Below are 20,740 nucleotides of genomic sequence, written 5' to 3'. Positions count from 1 at the left end.
ACAAGTTAATGGCTAATCAAGTTGAATTGTTTTGTACTATTTAGTTAACAATTTAGAGCATACCATATGTAAATGCGAGGTGTTTGACTTAAGACTTTTTTAAAAAATATATTGTTTTATTATTTTATTATATTGTTATTCACTCAACAAACCTCTGGTGTGTAGTCATCATGTCATGTCCAGAGCACTCAGTTTTATTGCTGGGGTTGCAAATTAATCAGTTGTGGCTCCTCAAGTACCAACAGTTCAGGAGTAGGGGTTCTAACAGCAGTTTAAATTTGGAATGGTTTTATTAAAATTAGAGCTTCACATTGATGAGTTCATTTGATTGTACTTCCTATAATCTGATCTTAAGGTGCCTTAATGACACAACAGGAGAGTACCCTATAAGACAGAGGTTTTAATTGTTTCTGTAGGCTGCCCACTCAGAATCTCTTGGTGAGTAAAATGTGTCATGTGCTCTTGACTCTGAAAGAAGCAACCCATGAGCCGGCACCATCAAGGACACGTGTGATATCTGGTTCCCATGGTGCTTTCAGAGAACATCTGGAGGAAAGTTGCCTGGTTCTGTAGCCAGCAACATTGAAATGTCACTTGTCACTTGTCTTATCTCCCTGGAAGCTGCTGCTAACCTGAGATCTATTTGGTAGTCCACCTACAGGGGCTAATCCTGTTTTAATCTTTTACCTGGGTGGTCAGCTATGCTCCTCCCTGTAGGTGATTCCAGTCAGTAACTGTGACAGGAGGACTTGTTCTGTTACCCTCTGTTTCAAGTAAGCTATCTGTCCCTTGCCCTTTTAAAAATAGGTGACTCAAATTGGATGTACCACACAGCAGTTTTGCAGTGATTCATTATTGTTTTCCTCGATTCATTTTTCTTGGAAAATCTATTAAAGAAATATGGCCAAAGTCAATCTCAGTAGCTAGATAGCACTGGCAATGCTGGAAAGCAGGATTATTTCCTGACCATTGGACAGTCTTTGCCTTGTTCATTTCTCTCAGAATATGGAATATGTTTAACTAAATGGACAGAGGTTGGTTATTATTTGACTTTATTATTATTATTATTTTGAGATGGAGTCTAACTCTGTCACCAAGCTGGAGTGCAATGGCACGATCCTGGCTCACTGCAACCTCTGCCACCCAGGCTCAAGTGATTCTCCTGCCTCAGCCTCCCAAGTAGCTGGGACTGCAGGCATGCACCACCACACCCAGCTAATTTTTATATATTTTTTAAAATTAGAGACGGGGTTTCACTATGTTGGCCAGGATGGTCTCAATCTCTTGACCTTGTGATCCACCCCCCTCGGCCTCCCAAAGTGCTGCGATTATAGGCCTAAGCCACCACACCCAGCCTGATTTGACTTTAAGAGAGATTGCTTAAATGTGTTAATTGTATGCTTTGACTTATTAAATGTAACTTGTCAAAGAGAATCTTCAGACATATCTAAAAGGTATAATGAAGATTCTTCGAATATATGATACTGGATTTTAGGCTCTCTTTCCTTGGATCCACTGAAGGCAGCCTGCAGATATAAATAGGATTGAGTTTGACGTCATTCATTTGGCACTCTAATTGATGTAGGTGAATTAGCAGAAGCTGTTCCAGATTAACTACTCATGAATTTTGCACTATCTTTACTATTAAGGGAATCTTCCCTCAGTGTTCTAAATGCAGATATCTGTCTATATGCCCAGGTTTTCTGGTGGGCTTATATTTAACTGCACAACTGATTGTGTAGATCAAATTAGTGTTTCCCTTAACTTATGCTAATGGGTATATCCCTCCTGGTTCTGCCTCTAGAACTACAGCTTTCCAGGTCAGCCTCATTGGGAGGACTGTTATGAATCCTGTTAAAAAATGTTTGTTTATTTGTTTTACAACATTTGGGTAACTAACATTTTAATATAGTGTTTCATTTTCTGTAATACAATTTTTGAATGTCTTATATTCTTCTTTTCCACATGTTCTTAGCATGAGACATTATGACCATTTCTTCATTTCTCCTGCTGTTTTAAGAACAGCAGGAATCTACCCCCGCTTCCCCCGCAAAAGGATTATTTCTTTGACTGGAATATTCTGTGAGATTCCTATTCATTTGAATTATGAGGCTGTTACTGTAGATATCAGTTTCTTCTGCTTGAAGTGTGATGTTTTACTTAGGGCTTTTGCTATCTTGAAAAAAACCCTCAAAACTCAGTTTTGTTGCCACGAGGTGCTTGATGGCCTCGGTAGCAATGACTGTAAGTGGAAGGTCAGCCAGACTTCAGAGAGTTCTGAATGAGTATTTGAACAAAGTATAACCCTATAATTACAAAGTAAGACAAAATTTGAACAACCAAACACTTTTATAAGGCAAATTTTACAAATAATATAAAATTAACTAACAGAATTCTGTCCAATTTCTGTGAATCTAAGATGCCAATTTTTTTAAAGACTCATCTGCTTTAGAGATGTTTAAAAGTGAGAAATGTTACATCTCAGAATGAATGAAATACAGGAGAAAAAGGCCTATGACAGTGCGTGGCATAGGGCTCTTGAACGTGTTTCTTCTTTCAGAATGTAGTTGTCTACTCAGATCAGTTTTACTTTTTTTTTTTTTTACTTCACCTTAGAATAAGAATGTTAGAGGTAGGAGGACTTTAAATATCATAGTTTGACCTTTACAGTTGAGGAAACTGATGCTTAGTCAAGGTAAGCAACTAGGTCATGTAATGATTTGTTGACAATAGCTCTTTGCTACTGAAAGACCAGCAACATGGGCATCAGCTGGGAGCTTATGAGAAATGCAGAATCTCAGGCCCCACCCTAGAGCCACTGAATCCAAAAGTGCTTCTTAGCAGCAAGTTCCCCAAGTGGTTCACACACATGAAATGTTTGAAGCACTGGTTCAGTGCTCTCCAACTAATGAGCTTTGACTTCACATAGACATCTTTTTTTTACTGACTTCATCCCATTCTCCACTGTTCGTCACAACCTCCTGCCTTCAGTGCCTTCTGGATCCAGCTAAGCAAGCTTTGTGCATCAATATCACATTACAAAAGCTGGCAGAATGCTTGCCTCTCCTGCCTTCTCACCTGGATCCACTCAGTCACCATTAGTCCCCAGCCTCCTCCATCCCTGTGCCCAGCACCCCAGTAGCTGATGCTTACTGGAGAAGTGTGCCAGATCAGAACACTCTCATCTTCCTGCCACCATGTCTTCAAAGCTCCTTGCATAACTTCCTTCCACTTCTTTTTACCCTTGTGTTACAAAGGAGCACAGAGGTGAGGCCACAGTTAAAACCCTCACCAGAGCAGTGGGACCACTCCTTTCAGTTTCAGAGGAGTCATGCCTTTTCTCTAGAAACGTATACCCAAATTTCCATCCCTAATCCAAACTTCCCTGAGCTCCATGCTCCTCATATATCCAACTGACTACCTGACAACTCCACTGTGTTGCCGAATAGGAATTTCAAAACCACTATGTCTAAAACAGAACATTTTAAACTTCCCCCATCTCCCTACGTACCCTGTGGCCCAACCTGTTTCTTTCTTAGACTTTCCAATTTTGAAAAATGATATCAACATTTTCATATCATACTGTAATATTCCCAGTTATTCAAGCCCTGTACTTGAAGTTGCCAGTTTCCCCATTTTCACTGCCGCCACTGTCATCCAAGCCACTACTTGCTTAGGTGGTGTCCCTGCTTCTGGTCTTGCCTCTACCAGCCCCTGCCCTGCCCTGCAGAAACCACAGTGGTAAATCAGGTCATATCTCTTCCTGGCTTAAAAATCATTAGTGGCTTCCCATCCCATTTAGAATAAAATCCACAAGTCCTTATAGAAACTAGCCCCTTGCCTGCCTCTCCAGACCCCTGTCTTTGTTTCTCTGTTGTAGCATCGTTTCTGTTTGTTGAGCAAGCCAGGCTCTTTCTTGCTTGGAGGGCTTAGTGCTTGATTTTTTTCCTATTTGGATCTATGCATAGCTGGTTCTTTTTCCTTTTAGGAAAAAGGTTTCAGTTCAAACATCTTTCCTACCTTGAGAGTCACTCCCTAACTATCTTTCCTAAGGTGGACTGTCCCTCTGTATTAGTCTACTCTCACATTACTAATAAAGACACACCCAAGACTGGGTAATTTATAAAAGAAAGAAGTTTAATTGACTCACAGTTCTGCATGGCTGGGAAGGTCTCAGGAAACTTAGAATCATGGTGGAAGGGAAAGCACACACATCCTTCTTCTGGTGGCAGGAAGGAGAAGTGCCAGACAAAGTGGGAAAAGCCCTTTATAAAACCTTCAGATCTCATGAGAACTCACCCATTATCACAAGGACAGCAGCATGGGGATAACTAGCCCCATAATTCAATTACCTCCTATGGGTCCCTCCCATGACATGTTGACATGTGGGGATTATGGGAACTACAAGGTGAGGTATGGGTGGGGACACAGCCAAACCATATAACCCTCCTAGTTATTCTCGTTTATTTCATCTTCACAGTACTTGTCACACTGTGAAATTATCTTGTATATATTTTTACTTATCGTTATCTCCCCCACTAGAATGTGAGCTCCATGAAGATGGTGACCATGTCTGTCTTGTTCATTGCTTTACCTTCAGTGCCTAGCACAGTGCCTGGCTTTCAGCAAATATTTACTGCATAAATGAATGAGTTGGGTATAGAGCCTGTGTCTTTGATGTTCTTCTGAAATACGTGCTCAGAGGTTAGCCTCCTCAGTGCACTGGCAGAACTCAGGCTCTAGAACCAAGCACAAGTAGATTTAACTTTTGGATATCCAGTAGCTAGCTGTGTGACTGAGGAAGGTTCTTGGCCTCTCTGGGCCTTGGTTTGTTCATTTGTGAAATGGCCATAATAGTACCTATCTCACAAGGTTTCTTTGAAGATTAAATGGGATGATGCATTAATTGAGAGAACATATAAAGTCCAGCACAGCATCTGGTTTAGAGTTTTTGCCATTTTTATCATTAGTCTTTTCCTAAAAAAAAGTTTCTTTTGACCAGCTGCCCTCACTGTACTAATTAAGGTCAGGAAGGCCAACGTTGTGTTGTTCCCTGACACTAATACTCCATCTACCAAACACAGGGAGACACAATCTCTGCAACTATCTTTTAAAAATATGTCTATTGAGTTGTCTGTTCAGCTCTGGGCCCTGTTTTTGGCTCAGGACATCTAATTTTCATTAAATATAAGTGTATCCCGTGTATCAGGACATATTTTGAATGCCAGGTAGATGCCAGGCCATGGGTGTTTAACAAGGTGCGACAAAATTGTGCTCTCAATCTCAGAGACCTCATACTCTAGTTGGAAGGATATAAGCAAATGAAGAGTTGCAGTTGTGGAATAACACTTTTAAATAACCGATGAGTTTGCCAACTTTCATGAACACCTACTAGGTGCCAGGCACCACATAAAGCCCCAGCTTTTCCATTTCAAAGTCAGCACGGAAGGGGCTGCAACAGCCTGGGTGAGGGCCACCCATGCTGGTTTCATACCAGTTGTGTCACTAGGTCTCTGTGGTCTTGGAAGGTGCTTGTCTTTAGAGCTCCTTGTTTCATGCCCTGTAAAACAAGGGTGTTAGCCCACACAATAATGAGACTAATTGTTATGTGAGGTTCTTGGAATCATTCTTCTATCATTTACAGCTCATAATTTGTTTTTTACTTGAATACAACCTGTGTTCCTTTTGTTTCTCTTTATTTTTTACTTTGAAAAAGTGCCAGACTACCAGAAAAGTTACAAAATAGCACAGAGATTTCTTGTATATGCTTCATCCAGATTTCGTCAATACTAACTAACATTTTATTACATTTGCTTGATCATTCTTTCTATGCATAAATATTTCTCCTGGAGATGCAGACATGCTGTTCCTTTGCCTCTAAATACTTCAGTGTGCATATCCCCAAAACAAGAATATTCCCCTACACAACCACTATACAGTGCTCAAAACAATGAGTTAACATTGAGACAATACTATAATCTACAAACCCTATTCACATTTCATAAATTTTGCTAATGTTCTTCATAGTAAAATAAAAACTGCACCCAACTCCAGGATCCTACTCAGGATAACATCTGGAATTTAGTTGTCATGTCTTTTCAGTCTAAAATTTCTTGGTTTTTATTTGTTTAACTTTTATGATCTTGATACATTTAAAGAGTAGAATGTCTCTCACATCGGGTTTTCTGTTTCTTCGTGACGAGATTGAGGTTATACTTTTTTTTTAGCAGGAATACCACCCAAGTGATGTCATGTGATTCTCAGTTCATTGTATCAGGAGGTACATGTCTGTTTATCTCATTACTGTGATGTAACTTTGATCACTTGGTTAATGTGGTGTCTACCAGGTTCTCCACTGTGAGGTTACTATTATTCTTTCTGAATAATTGGTAAGTATTTTCTGGGGAGATACTTTGAAACTCCCTAAGTAACCTGCTTCTTGTCACACTTTTGCCCACTAGTTTTAGCACCTAATTCTTGCCTGAAACAACCATTTCTTGTTCTTTCATTGCCCTAGATTGTGTGCACTTAGACCTTCAGGCTCTCTCCAAGGACCCTCCGGACTGGAAGAACTCATCATTCTTCATACTGGAATTTTATCGGTAAATACATATTAAAGTGTTATTCCCAGAGGTGAGGGTGGGAGAAGGAGAATAGTATAGTAAGATTATGACAAGTTATACCTTTCAATGTATTTTATTCAGGCTCTTACAGGTTGAAATCTCCTTTCATCTTAAAGGCGTTGACCTACAAACAATTCATTCCCGTGAGTTACCAGACTGCTATGTCTTCCAGAATACGGCAAGTATCTTAGTTTTACTGGCCACTTCCTTTTATTTTTCCCTACATATTTTGTTGATGCAGAGTATAAAACATACCAGCCTACAGTGTGTTAAATGCAGTCATGTTTAAAACAGATATAGTGATACAATATGGTACTTTTTTTTTTTTCTGACACATAGTCTCGCTCTATCACTCAGGCAGGAGTGCAGTGGCGCGATTTCAGCTCACTGCCATTTCTGCCTCCCAGATTCAAATGATTCTTATGCCTCAGTCTCCCAAGTAGGTGGTGTTACAGGCATGTGCCACCACGTCTGGCTAATTTTTTTGTACGTTTATTAATAGTAAAGGCAAGACAGGGTTTTGCCATGTTGGCCAGGCTAGTCTCAAACTCCTGGCCTTAAGTGATCTGCCTTCCTTGGCCTCCCAAAATACTGGGATAACAGGCATGAGCTACCATGTCCAGCCTCATTATGGTAGTGTTGATCCAGAGACCATTACTTCTGAAGATGAAGCAAGCCCTTTTCAACTTTCAAAAACTAAATTTCTACATTGTAAAGAAGAGTTTAAAAAATTGGCTCTCTACTCTCCTAATACATTTTTTTAAAATGTTTATGAAGGTGTTTTAAATGTCTGTAGTGTTCTTCCAAGCTTTAGAGGAAGGTCTTTGCGAATGTTGTAGCAAATGTTTTCAAACCTTGAGGCATAAACTGCTCCACTGACGTGAAGACCAGTTTGTAAAGGAGCAGTTGTTTCACTTTTTATTTTGGGAGGGGGTGTGTATAGTAGAAGAGACAGTTCACTCACTCCGTCGCCAGGCTGGAGCGCAGTGGCATGATCTCGGCTCACTGCAACCTCCACCTCCTGGGTTCAAGCAATGCTTCTGCCTCAGACTCCCGAGTAGCTGGGACTATAGGTGCATGCTACCACGCCTAGCTAATTTTTGTATTTTTAGTAGAGATGGGGTTTCACCATGTTGGCCAGGATGGTTTTGATCTCTTGATCTCATGATCCACCCACCTTGGCCTCCCAGAGCGCTGGGATTACAGGTGTGAGCCACCACCCAGCCAACAGTTCACTTCTATGGAGAGAGTAAGCTGCCTTCTCATTTTCATAGACTTTCTTTCTGTTTTTCTCTTCTTTCCTGTTTGTTAAGGGCTAAACTGGATGCCTAGCTGAAAGTTGTATATACTGTCATTTAGCAATTCAGAAGAATGTTTCATTCAACTATCAATAAATACTTAATGAGTCTTAACTATGCACCAGGCATTTTGCTATGCCCTAGAGGTACCCTCAGGAAAGCTTACAGCCTAGTGGCGGAAGAAGAAAAACAAGTAAATGAAATAACAGTAACTACAGATTGTGATATGTGTTAAGGAAGAATGTCTCCAGCTGCAAGCTCTCCGGAGTGGGTTGGCCAGAGGAGAACTGAGAGCATCTGCAGGGATGAGGAGAAAGGCGGGAGAGGAGCATGGAGCTTGGTCTGCAAGGATGAGGTCATTGATGACTTTGTCATGATATGGTCAGAAGTCTGGGTTTTAAAATACTGGCTTTTCATTTTTATTTTGTTATTTGGACTTCTATCTGCTTTGAGAAAAGCATTTTAAGGGCTCTCCTTGAGAAGACAGAGACCTTGAGTGCCAGTGCTAGTGGAGGTTTAGTCATAACTCACAGATATAGAAATGAGGATGGTATGGTTTAACTCTCAAATTTCTGGTTTGATTGTGTGATCTTCTTGGGCAAACTTGGCTTGTGTTCAGAGACCAGCAGGTGCACGTAGATTTGATCACCTATATATCCGGCTCTCCAAGCTCTGCCAGTGAACTTTTGGGTTTTCTTAATGTGTTCACCCTAATAAATATTTGGCATCTATCACTGATAAACTGTAAATATATTTTATTTACAGTTGATTTAAATGATTGATTTTAAATGATTGATTTAAATTCCATAAGGTAGAAGATTGAGTGCATATGGACATCTTAAGTTTAGCCTGCAGGCTTTTGTTCTTTCTGAAAGCATTATATGTAGCTCTGGAAACAGATAAAAAAATAAATTCAAGTCTAACAAAAACTAGAATTTCATAACCAAAGAACTAAATTGAAGGAAATGCTTTTATATTCAATTCAGAATAATAAATGAGATCATTGTGTTCTTTCAAAGATTGGTGAATTTGGGTTTTTATACCTGGGACTGGTTGTTTTGTTCTAGGATTTCTCTGAACCAGATATCTGAAATCCTGTATTTAGTAAAACTTCACATATTAGCCCTTTCAATCACATTTGTTTAATTAATAACAGAAAGTTGTGAAGAAATCCTGTGATGTGAACATTTTCAGTGGTATAATTCTCTTTGTTGCCTTATTTTATGTCTTTATGTTCCTTAGCCTCTAATTGTAGTTGTGTTTGTTTTTTACAATTTTGACTTAAGACCTTCATACTAGAGGACTGAGAGATTTATCATTACAATACTGGGGTATTCTGAATTTGATTATAAATTGACCTCTACTATTGAGTTTTATGCTTTCACATGTTTTGATGATTCTAATTATTGTTCTTTTGTTTCCAGTTTTAGTGCTCCCTCAAGCATTTCTCGAAAGGCTAGTCAACTGGTGAAAATTTCCTCAGCTTTTCTTGTCTGGGAAAGTCTTTATTTCTTCTTCATTTCTGAAGGATAGCATTTCTGGATATAGTATTCTTGACTGACAGTTTTTGTCTTTTTTTCCCTTTAAATCCTTTGAATATATCATCTCATTCTCTGCTGGCCTGCCTGGTTTCTGCTGAGAAATGTACTGATAGTCTAATGGAGATTCCATTATGTATGACTTGATGTTTTTCTCTTGCACCTTTTAGAATTGTCTGTCTTTGACTTTTGACAGTTTGATTATAATGGGACTCAGAGAGAATCTTTTTGGGGTGAATCTAACTGGGGATCTTTGAGCTTCCTGGATCTGGATGTCCATATCTCTCCCAAGACTTGAGAAGTTTTCAGCTGGGTTATTTCAAAAGACCTGTCTTCAAGATCAGATTTTTTTTTTTTTTTTTTCTGAAACAGAGTCTTAATCTATTGCCCAGGCTGGAGTGCAGTAGTGTGATCTCAGCTCACTGCAACCTCTGCCTCCTGGATTCAAGTGATTATCATGCCTCAGCCTCCCCAGTAGCTGGGATTACATGACCCTGCCACTGCACCCAGCTAATTTTGTATCTTCTATTAGAGATGGGGTTTCACCATGTTAGCCAGGCTGGTCTCGAACTCCTGACCTCAAATAATCTGCCCACCTTGGCCTTCCAAAGTGCTGGGATTACAGGTATGGCCACTGCACCCAGTCAAAAATTCTTTTTTCTTTCTTTGATGTAGTCTATTGTTGAAACTCTCAGTTGTAATTTTTTATTTTACTCATTGAGTTCTTCAGCTCCAAGGGTTTTGTTTGGTTCTTTTTTATGCTATTTATCTCTGTTGAATTTCTTCATCAAATCATAAATTATTTTTCTAGTTTTATTGAATTGTTTTCCTGTATTCTATTATATCTCACTGAGCTTTCTTAAGATCATTATTTTGAATTTCTTCTCAGGCATGTAATGAATATCCTTTCTTTTAGGGCCTGCTACTTGAGAATTATTGTATTCCTTTGGGTGTTGTGTTTTCTTGCCTTTTTGTGTTTCTTGTATCCCTACATTGTTGTCTATGCATCTAGTGAAATAGTTGTTCTTTCCAATTTTATAGAATAGTTCTCATAGGAAAATACTTTTTACTGTAGATGGGCCCTAGGGTGTTGGTTGGGTATAGTGCATTGGCTTTGGTTCTGGGAAAACTCAGCAGTGTGGTGTCCATGCAGTTTGTTCAGTTGTAATCCTTGTCACTGATGTCTGAGATTGGCTTAGTGGCCTAGGCTGAGAGAGTTTTTAACAGCAATAGCATAGTTTTGCTGAAGACAGGGATGCCAGACTGGTTGTCAGGCTGGACATGTGCATACATGATAAGCAGCAGGTTGTGTGGCAGACTCTTCAACTGGGTGGGGGCAATTGCTGGCTGTCAGGCCAGGTGTGCATGGTTGCAGTGGGCCAATAGGCTGTGAGCCTGGCTCTTCAGAGATGTGAGGTCGCTGCTGAACTGGCTGTCAGGCCTGTGGGGGTATGGAGAGGCAGCCAACTGTGTGGCAACTTCCTGCTGTGTAGTTCTGCCTGTTCCCAGGGTCAGGAGCAGGAAGGGGTTCTGGATAGATTCAGATGTCAGGGTCTCAGATGTTCCATTAGGTCTAGGCTCTGGGCAGCCAGGATCATGGTGTTGCAGGCACCTGTGAACATGGTAGAACAATGGCAGGACTTCAGGGATGGAGAGAGACAATAAGTACTGGCCCCAGGGCAGAACAGGGCAGATCTGTTTAGTGATATGGTTTCAAAATGATGTCATGCCATAGCAGCTTAGGTCACAGAGGTGAGGAGTGCACAATGTGGGCTTCCGCTCTGGGGCAGCATGGCTGCATGAACTCCCAGCGCCTCTTCAAACTGGATTCAAAGCCTGTGAGGACCGGAGGGCTCCCCTGTAGCAAGGACTGCTGGCATTCTGTGGCAGTAATGAGGACCACCGGGAGTCTCTAGCCTAACATTTTCCTCTCCGAAGAGATCCCACCTGGCTCTAAGCTGATCCTGACTGGGGAGACCGTGTGGCAGAGGCAGGGTGCCTTGCTCCCCTTTCTATGTTGCTGCCCTAGGCTTCCATGCTTCACAGGATTTTGCTGCTATCCTGGTGCTCTCCAGTGTACTTCTTCAATGATTTCAGTCAAAATATAGTTGTTTATTATTTTGGTCCCTTTGTGTGTGTGTGTGTGTGTGTGTGTGTGTGTGTGTGTGTGGTGGGGGGGTGCAGGAAATAAGTGTCAGGTAACTCTAGTCAGCCATTTTGCTGGCCTGTGTAATTCTCTTTGGATCAGCACACTGGATGCCGGTGATTTTTTTTTTTCAAAGCAGAGTTGATCTAACATATTATACTTTCTTCTGTGTTGTAACCTCTCTATACATTTGTGTCTCCAGATTATCTTTGACAATAAAGCTCACAGTGGCAAAATCAAAATCTATTTTGACAGTGATGCCAGAATTGAAGAATGTAAAGACTTGAACATATTTGGATCTAGTAAGTGTGCTATTTACTTGCCCATGGGGATTATAGATGACTTTTAACACTTTATTTTGGGGGTTAGGGTATTTAGTTTGTTTGCGTGGTAATAGGAAGAAAACTGCATCTTGAGCATTAGATTCTGTAAAGAATATCTTAAAGCTTTGTATTTTTGTTTAATTCAGCAAATATCTATTCTACACCTCTTAGAAGAGGTAGCATGACTCAGTGGTTAGGAACTTAGCTCTGGAGCCAGAATGCCTGGGTTTCGGTTCCAGTTCTGTTTACTGTGCCTGTGATCTTGGACAAATTACTTAACCTGTCTGTCTCAGTATCTTTCTGTGTCAAACGAGAGTAATAATAGTGCAGTTTGAGCATCCCAAATCAGAAAAATCTGAAATCCAAATGCTCTAAAATTTGAAATATTTGAGCACTGACATGACTGACGCTCAAAGGAGATGCTTACTGTAGCATTTTGGATTTTGAATTTTTGGATTTGGGATGCTCAACCAGTAAGTATAATGCAAATATTCTAAAATCAAAAGAAATCTGAAATACTTGTGGTCCCAGACCATTCTGGATAGGGTATACTTAGCCTAAACTTACCTTCCAGGATATTATTGAATATTAAATGAATTAGTGTATAAAGCAAAGCACTGAACACAAGTGTTGGCATATATTAATTGCTAGGCATTATGTGAAAAGGAAGAAAATGCTTTAGTGAGGGAGACTGACATGCTTATGAAATCTGTGATATGTTACGGAGAGAAGTAAGTGATATATATACAAAAAGTACGAGGAGAAAGAAAGCAAAAGTTTGAGTGGGGCAGAGTGAGAAATAAAATCTAGAAATGATTCTTGGAGAAGGTATGCTTTGATCTGAGCCTTGGACAGTGAGGAAGGGTCAGGGCCACCAGAGCCCAGAGAGCAACCACTGCAAATGCTGGGTCATTTACTCAGTCACTGCTCGGAAAACATCTCTTAATCGACGTGTTTAAAATGGTCTACTACTGAGCGTGGTGGCTTACACCTGTAACCCCGGAACTCTGGGAGGCTGAGGCGGGTGGATCACTTGAGGTCAGGAGTTCAAGATCAGCCTGATCAACATGATGAAACCCCATCTTTACTAAAAATACAAAACTTAGCCAGGCATGGTGGCACACACACCTGTAATCCCAGCTACTTGGGAGGCTGAGGCAGAACTGCTTGAACGTGGGAGGCGGAGACTGCAGTGAACTGAGATCACGCCACTGCACTTCAGCCTGGGGGACAGAGTTAGACTCTGTCTCAAAAATAAGTAAAATAGGCTGGGCAGAGTGGCTCACTCCTGTAATCCCAGCACTTTGGGAGGCCGAGGAGGGTGGATCACGTGAGGGAGGTCAGGAGTTTGAGAACAGCCTGGCCAACATTGTGAAACTTCATCTCTACTAAAAATACAAAAAATTAGCAGGGCATGGTAGCAGGTGCCTGTAATCCCAGCTACTTGGGAGGCTGAGGCAGGAGAATCACTTGAACCCTGGAGGCTAAGGTTGCAGTGAGCCAAAATCACACCATTGTACTCCAGCCTGGGCAACAAAAGTGAAACTCTGTCTCAAAATAAACAAATAAATAAAAATAAGTAAAATAAATAAATAAGATATAATGGGCTACCTATGGAATCTGTTCTGTTTGCTCAGTAACGATTGGGATGATGTAAATGATGGATGCTCAGTATTTTTTACTTTGTAAATTTTGTTTAAATGACTTTCCTTTCCTTTTGACCAGATGTAAAATAACTATGGCTCCTGTTTTAGATTTGTTGTAAACTATATTTGATTTGTGGCCGCCTGCTGCTTTTCAGTTGTATAATATGTCCTGATGATTTTGAAGTTTTGGTTTCAATAATTTCACCGACTGACTTAAGTCTCTGATTACAGTTTTGGTTTCTGTTAAAAAGTGGTTACTATTCCCCAGCATACACCACTTTCTTACAGACACACAGAGATCAGGGGCCTATTTTCCAAGTCCAAGTATAGGCTGCAATTTTCTGTGAAAAGAAACTAACCTTTGTCAAATATGTGATTTGGAATATCATTATAAAGGTCAGAATGGTGGAAATTTCCAAGCTAGTCAGTCAAATGCATTTCCAGAACAGTGAGTGTTTCCTTCTGCCTGCGGGACTCTTTGCAACATAAGGGGTTTTCCTTGCTTGTTCTCAGTAGAGAATATCTCTAGCCCCCTCCTGTGGCCAATGAGGAGAAACACAAGCTTCCTAGACCACTGGGATTTACATATTCTCCTACAGGTGTGTCTTAAGAAACCAGGTTCTATCACTAGGAGAATGTGAATTTAAAATAAAAATGATGTGATGTGAAAGCCTTAAAAAAAATGGATGTTTTTCTTTCTCTCTCTCTTTCTTTCTTTCTTCCTTCCTTCCTTCCTTTATCTTTCTCTTTCTTTCTTTCTTCTTTCTCTCTTTCCCTCCCTCCCTCCCTTCCTCCCTTCCTCCCTTCATTCTTTCCTGACGGAGTCTTGCTCTGTCCCCCAGGCTGGAGTGCAGTGTTGCAATCTCGGCTCACTGCAACCTCAGCCTCCCGGGTTCAAGCAATTCTCCTGCCTCAGCCTCCCGAGTAGCTGGATTACAGGCACGCATCACTAAGCCCAGCTATTTTTTTTTTTTTTTTTTTTTTTTTTTTTTTTTAGTAGAGAGGGGTTTTCACTATGTTGGCCAGGCTAGTCTTGAACTCCTGACCTCATAATCTGCCCACCTTGGTCTCCCAAAGTGCTGGAATTACAGGCATGAGCCACTGCACCCAGCCTGAATGTCCATTTTCACATACAAACCTCATGCTGCCTTTTGTGACTCCCAAGTCCTCTCTCCAAATGTGCCATGTCTTTATTTAACTTGGTTTCATAAATATAGCAGTTTGGAGATGAGGAACTTGGGGAGGAATTAGCAGGATTCCTCCTTGGCGGGATTCTCCATTGATGGGTGATATAGATGGTATTACAGGGAAAGGGTTTTAGTAAGTTTGGGAAGCCCTGGGCTAGAGTCCACAGACAGGCTAGTGGTGGTGCATGAAGGACTTTTCAGGGCCTTAGAGGGGCTCAGTGGTCTGTGGGACTCCCCTAAAAATGTTGACAGGGGCATCTTTCTGGACTAGTGTATTTTAAACCCAAGTTTGGAAATGTTCCTGTGGGATAACTTGGTTTCAATAGAGCACGAAAGCAATTGAGATGTTCATAAAGTACATATTTTTTAGCATACCAAACTAGTCTTCTCAGTAATTCAAAGAAAAACAGACTCCTATACTGGATTCTGTTAGGAGGGCTGGTTTCTGTTTCTAAGCCTGTTTGTTTTCCCATCTGTAAACAAGGTCCAATACAAGCTGTCTTCGAGATTTGTGTTCTAGTTATGTGTCAGAAAGGAAGGTACTAGATGCTGTCCTTGCATTTCATAAGATTTTCAGTCTTATCTTCTCAAGAGCTGCCTCTGTATCCTCTGCCCCATTCCATGGATCCAAGAAAAAAGAGAAAATCTTGCATTATGATAGAGCTAAGTTGTTTTCTTGGCCACCCATTAGATGACACCTCAAGATAATTCTCTTGAGTGTAAAATGGCTAAAGGTAAATATAAATAACTGGGCACTGTTCTAACAAGCGCTTCACGTGGACTGTTCCACCTGGTTCTCATGACAGCCCCAGAAACGAGTACACTTGTCCTCCCCATTTTGTAGCTGGGACATCTGAAGCTTATAAGATGAAATCATTTGCTCAGAGTATTGCATTTACCAGCTGGCTGTCTCTGCTCACCACCCACTGTAGCAGCTGCTTTGCCCTCAGACACTCATGCCAGTGTCACTCACATCTTTGCATTATTAAATCCAAGGCATATCTCTTCAACACCGTCTCTGCAGAGGTGTTGCTGTGGAGGACTCCAGCTGCAGCCTCTCCTCTGAAGGTTGCCTGTTCCTGGTTCTGTTTGCTTCTCTGGCCTTTCTGCTCCATCTCATTCCTGAGCTCATCTCCTTTTCTAATTCTCAAGCATCGCTCCCCACCCCCCACTCCTGTCCTTCCCAGTGGTCTCTCTGAGAGGACATCACACCCATTGCTTTAACTGCCACCAAATAGTCCTCTCTTGTCTTGAATATCCAGAGTGAACTTGGTTTACCAAAGACAGGAAACCAGGAATCCTTCTTGTTCTTCCTTATTCCCCAGATCCAGTTAGAGACCAGGCCGCGACTCTCCATCTCTTGCGATTCTGTGCCTCCTTTCACTCTGCTCAACTTAGCTCAGACCATCGTAAGTTCTAACTTAGATTATTCAATGGTCTTATGTGCTGCTCAGTTCTCTTCATTTATTTGTAAGTATGCTGAAGCATTATGCTAAGCACAGTTTCTGCATTTCGTTCAACACTACTGTCTTAGTCTGTTTTCTGTTACTTATAACAGAATGCCTGAAACTGGCTAATTTACAAAGAAAAGAAATGCATTTCTTTCAGTTCTGGAACCTAAGAAGTCCGAGGTCAGAGGACCACTTCTGATGAGGACCTTCTTCCTGTTTGGGACTCTCTGTGAAGTCCCCAGGCAGTGCAGGGCATCACATGGTGGGTGGGGCGGGGCGGAGGGTGGTGGTGAGCATACTAGTTCAAGTGTCTCTTCCTCCTCTTCTTCCTCCTCAAACCATTCTCTTGATAACTCATTAATTGATAGGTGGATTAATCCATTTATGAGGGCAGAGACCTCATGACCCAATCACCTCCTAAAGGCCCTCCCTCTCAATATTGTCACATTGGGGATTCAATTTCAACATGAGCTTTGGAGGAGACAAATAACTCAAACCATAGCAACTACTTATGGGCCCTGCTTTACAGAGCCAATCACTTGGTGTGGAAGATGGACACTGAATGATAAAATAGTAACCACTGTGTCTGCTATTATTATTTTCCTGAGGCTGTTTTAAGGGGTCTTTTCATATGAATTTGCATAATTTTCACAATAGCCCTATGATGTAGGTATTTTTAAATTCTACCCACTTTTCAGAGGAGGAAACTGTGGTGCAGGGGTTAAGCAACTTCCTCAAGGCTCTACAGCTTCTGAGTGAAGAGCTGAGATTCAGAACCAGGCTGTTGGGCTCCAGAGACTGTGTTCTTTCTCATTCTACACTGTCTCTGTGCACGTGCTGTGCTGCCTTTGTAGTTGTGATTACAAGGTCAGTGTCTGTGGTGCAGAGGAAAGTAAAGATGCTCTGGGTGTGTGTAGTAACCGAGAACCACGAAAGCATATAGGAGGGGGCTAAGAGAGATGAGAATTTAAGGAATTCTGTTCTGAGATGGGAGATTTTTCATTTGGAACTTGAGGCTGAAAATAAATAATCTGAACCATGTGTGTGGGAGAAGTGCTGTTCCAGGCAGATGGACCGGCATGTGCAAAGTCCCTGAGGCGAGAGCAGGAAAGAAGGAAGACCAGTGTGGCTGCAGGGTGGAGAAGGTGGGGGCCAGGCAGGAGAGGGCCGGGTTGGGATCTGAGACAGTATCCTGAAGTCTGAGAGAAACGAAGGTTAGTTTCATCTCCCTCCTGTACATTCCCCTTGCTGCTGTGTGCTCCAAACCAAAAATCTGATTACCACTCCCCTCCTTGCTTCCATTCCAAGAAGCGTTCTTCTCTACATACAGAGAAGGCTTGTAGAATTGCCTCTATGTCCTGGGGAAGTGCACAGTGAGGTTGAGAAGCAGAAGTGGGGATTCTGAGTGGTGGTGTTTTAATTTGTTTGTTCTCTTATTAATGGTGAACTTGATGTCTCTGCTTTTATGTGAAAGAATTCAGAGTATGTCAGGAGTTTTGCCTTTTTTTTTTTTTTTAAATGGAGCCCAAATGGCTCACTTTTTGTTGAATTCTATTTTATGGTAAATGTTTATATGTAAATTTGAGTACATTTATTAGCAGTTCACATGTTTTAAAATGTAGAGCTTTATATCAGGGAATGTTTTGCCTTATATATGTATATCTGAATGAATGCAGTGTGATTTGTTTCTGATATTTACCATTTTGTTTTAACAGTAGGCAAAACATTTTGAACTTTGAAAAAAAGTTTGAACTTCTTTTCACACTGCCATTTTGTTTGGCAATTATTTTCCGGTAAGGTGTGTTTAACATTTGAATTCTGTTTTTATTCCTCAGCTCAGAAAAATGCTCAGTATGTCCTGGCGTTTGATGCATTTGTCATTGTGATTTGCTTGGCATCTCTTATTCTGTGTACAAGATCCATTGTTCTTGCTCTAAGGTTACGGAAGGTAAGAGTGTGTTCACCTTCTCTTCCTGCCCTCTTGGCCCGCACCCTCAGTTTGCCCAAGCAGCGGACCACCGATGCTGTGCCACCTGCCTCTTTTGGAGCCCTTTCACTAAATTAGATTCCTCTGAGTAGTTGCCCCTATGAAGCATTCATCAGCCTGAGGTGTAGGAAGCGAGTAAAGGCTCTGAGTGTGTCAGGTGGGATCAGATAATTATCCTGCTTAAAACTGAGCTGGTAAGTACAGACACACAGTGGTGAACTCTCAGGCTTTTGAATGGTTCCAGAATAACGAGGTCCTCTTCAATTCAGGAATGATCTGAAGAACAGAGTAATAGCATGTGTGGGTTTCATCTTTTGTCTTCAAATCAGAGTTCGTTTTGACAGGGAGGCATGGTAAATGGATTATAATGAAGCATAAAGTACTTTATTCTGTGTTTAAAATAGTTTAGAATTCTCCTCTGAGTTTCATTTTGCCTTTTTACCCTCAGGGCTCTTAGGAATGTATACTTCTGCTCCCCACACATCTTATTCTGGTTTGTGGCATGTGTGCAAATGCACACTGGGGTCAGGGGAAATCGGAAGTCCACAGAGTACCATTTGTGGAGCAGGGACGTAGTCTGCATTTGACTTTCCGTAATCCTGACCTTTGTCAATGTCCTTTGTAAATATCCACCTCTCTTAAATGCTCCCCGATCGCCTTGATGTTCCGAATGCAAGGTTAAGGTCCTATCCCTGCCAAGGTGAGGGGCCTTATATTCAGAGCACACGCTCTGGAGCCGGCCTGCCTGGGCTTGGATCCTGGCTTAGCCTCTTGGTGCCTCAGTTCCCTCCTCTGGATCATAGACCTGCCAGAACCTGGTTCATTGGGTTGTCATTGGAATGAACGTGTTGATAATACGAAGAGTATTTGGAACGTACTGTGTTCTAGTTATGACAGGAGCCTGCTGGAGTTAGAGCATACGTATTTCATGTTTGAGGTAGCTTCACAGACAACTGAATGGTTACTCAGTTTACGGGGGAAAGTATGTGCTGTAACTTCCACCTTTGAGGTGGATCTGGCGAGTTGGAAACGCAATACCATGTCCTTTGACAGGTGAGAGCACTGTTTTGCACTTGCCTTCTCCTTCCAGAGGGCAGTGTGGTTTGTAAGAAACACTTCTTTAAATGTTTGCCGTAGAGATTTCTAAATTTCTTCCTGGAGAAGTACAAGCGGCGTGTGTGTGATGCCGACCAGTGGGAGTTCATCAACGGCTGGTACGTCCTGGTGATTATCAGCGACCTAATGACAATCATTGGCTCCATATTAAAAATGGAAATCAAAGCAAAGGTGAGGGAAGCCCATTTAAAGTCTTATTTTCTTCATCTTCTCGCGGGTGGCCACAGGCATCTTAAGACGTACGATCCTTTGGAGACCAGTTGATTCCTGTGTGTTCCCTTTTCTCACAGCAGCACAAGTGAGGCCTCTCCTGGCTTGGTTCCTCGTGAAGGGAAAGTAGGAAGCCGTGGAACAAAACTTGGCGATGGCTCCAGAATAGTGACTAAGCTTGAGAACACTGGTTATTTGGGCCTCATTTTTCTTTTTAAGTTGCAAAAGGAGCAGCTTACCCATAAACCAGTCCCTTCCCTGAACCTGCATGCCAGGAGCCTGTGGGGAGGATTTGTGACCATTGGGTGCTCCGATGGATGGGGTGAGGGCAGGAATGTCAGCGTGGCTGCTACAACCTGGCCCTTTGTACAACTTAGTTGATTTGATCTCCTAACTAAGCCTCGACGACTCCTTCACCGCACTGTTTTTCTGTCCACTCTCTGCTGTTTGCCAGAGGTCCCACCAGCCTTAACTCCTAACCCTAACGCACCCACTCTGCCCCAACCTGGCTCCGTCTGGCTTTTTCAGGCCTCTTTCTCTTTGGCCAACTGTGACCACAGCCTCCTCACCCGCCTTCCCATCTTCCGTTTCATATCCCTGAGATCCGTTTACACAGGGACTTTTCTGGAAATGTCTATCTGGCTATTATCATTCTTTCTACCTATTAGGGCCTACTTTGGGATGAAGTGGCCTCCCTCAGCATGGCCCCTGGGGTCATCACCATCCAGCTCTGCCTCCCGCTCCTGCCTCTGCTCTAACCCTGTCCCTCTAGGAGGTCTTGTCAGCATTGTGCCTTTGTTCAGCCTTTGTCCACTGACCTGTGACGCTTCCTCCCAGCCTGTCCTGCAGGCCCACCTTTGCTCTGGGGTGGAGTCTGTGGCGGTCTCTCTGTGATGAGCTAGGCATTGTGTCTTTCATTGCATTTAGCATATTATATGAGAATCAAGTTTGTGTTTTGTCTTTTCAACTAGCCCTAGATTTTCCTGAGAGCAGGAGCTGTGTTAGCAAATCATGTTGGAATTTTCTTTCAAAAGCAGCTGAATTGTATTGTTTGATACTTAACAAACACCGTTAATTTATGTCCTCGAATGCCTAGGTCAGTGATAAATGCAATTTCTATTTCGGAGTATTATTTGGAAAAAAAATTTAGTTCAACTAATTGAAATACTGAAAGAAAATGAGAAACACATTTGGAATTATATTCTCTGTTTTTCT

General features: G+C 41.8%; 1 protein-coding gene across 3 annotated transcripts in view; it reads left to right on the top strand.

Annotated features, from left to right (window-relative positions):
- The window catches only part of MCOLN2 (mucolipin TRP cation channel 2), a 72,488-nt gene that overhangs the window by 36,359 nt on the left and 15,389 nt on the right, over positions 1-20,740 (top strand). For all 3 annotated transcript variants that reach the window (XM_021667727.2, XM_064372575.1, XM_064372576.1), the window contains exons 5-9: positions 6,518-6,602; positions 6,705-6,801; positions 11,808-11,907; positions 18,048-18,160; positions 19,337-19,486. In XM_021667727.2, the coding sequence (XP_021523402.2) occupies positions 6,518-6,602; positions 6,705-6,801; positions 11,808-11,907; positions 18,048-18,160; positions 19,337-19,486 (545 nt within the window). The remainder of the gene's footprint in view (positions 1-6,517; positions 6,603-6,704; positions 6,802-11,807; positions 11,908-18,047; positions 18,161-19,336; positions 19,487-20,740) is intronic.

The sequence above is a fragment of the Aotus nancymaae genome, unplaced genomic scaffold, assembly GCF_030222135.1.
Source record: "Aotus nancymaae isolate 86718 unplaced genomic scaffold, 86718_ANA_hifiasm-v0.15.2.pri h1tg000007l, whole genome shotgun sequence".
In the NCBI taxonomy this organism is placed as follows: domain Eukaryota; kingdom Metazoa; phylum Chordata; class Mammalia; order Primates; family Aotidae; genus Aotus; species Aotus nancymaae.
Note: the sequence above shows the minus strand (reverse complement) of the source record. Positions and strands in the feature narration are given on the sequence as shown.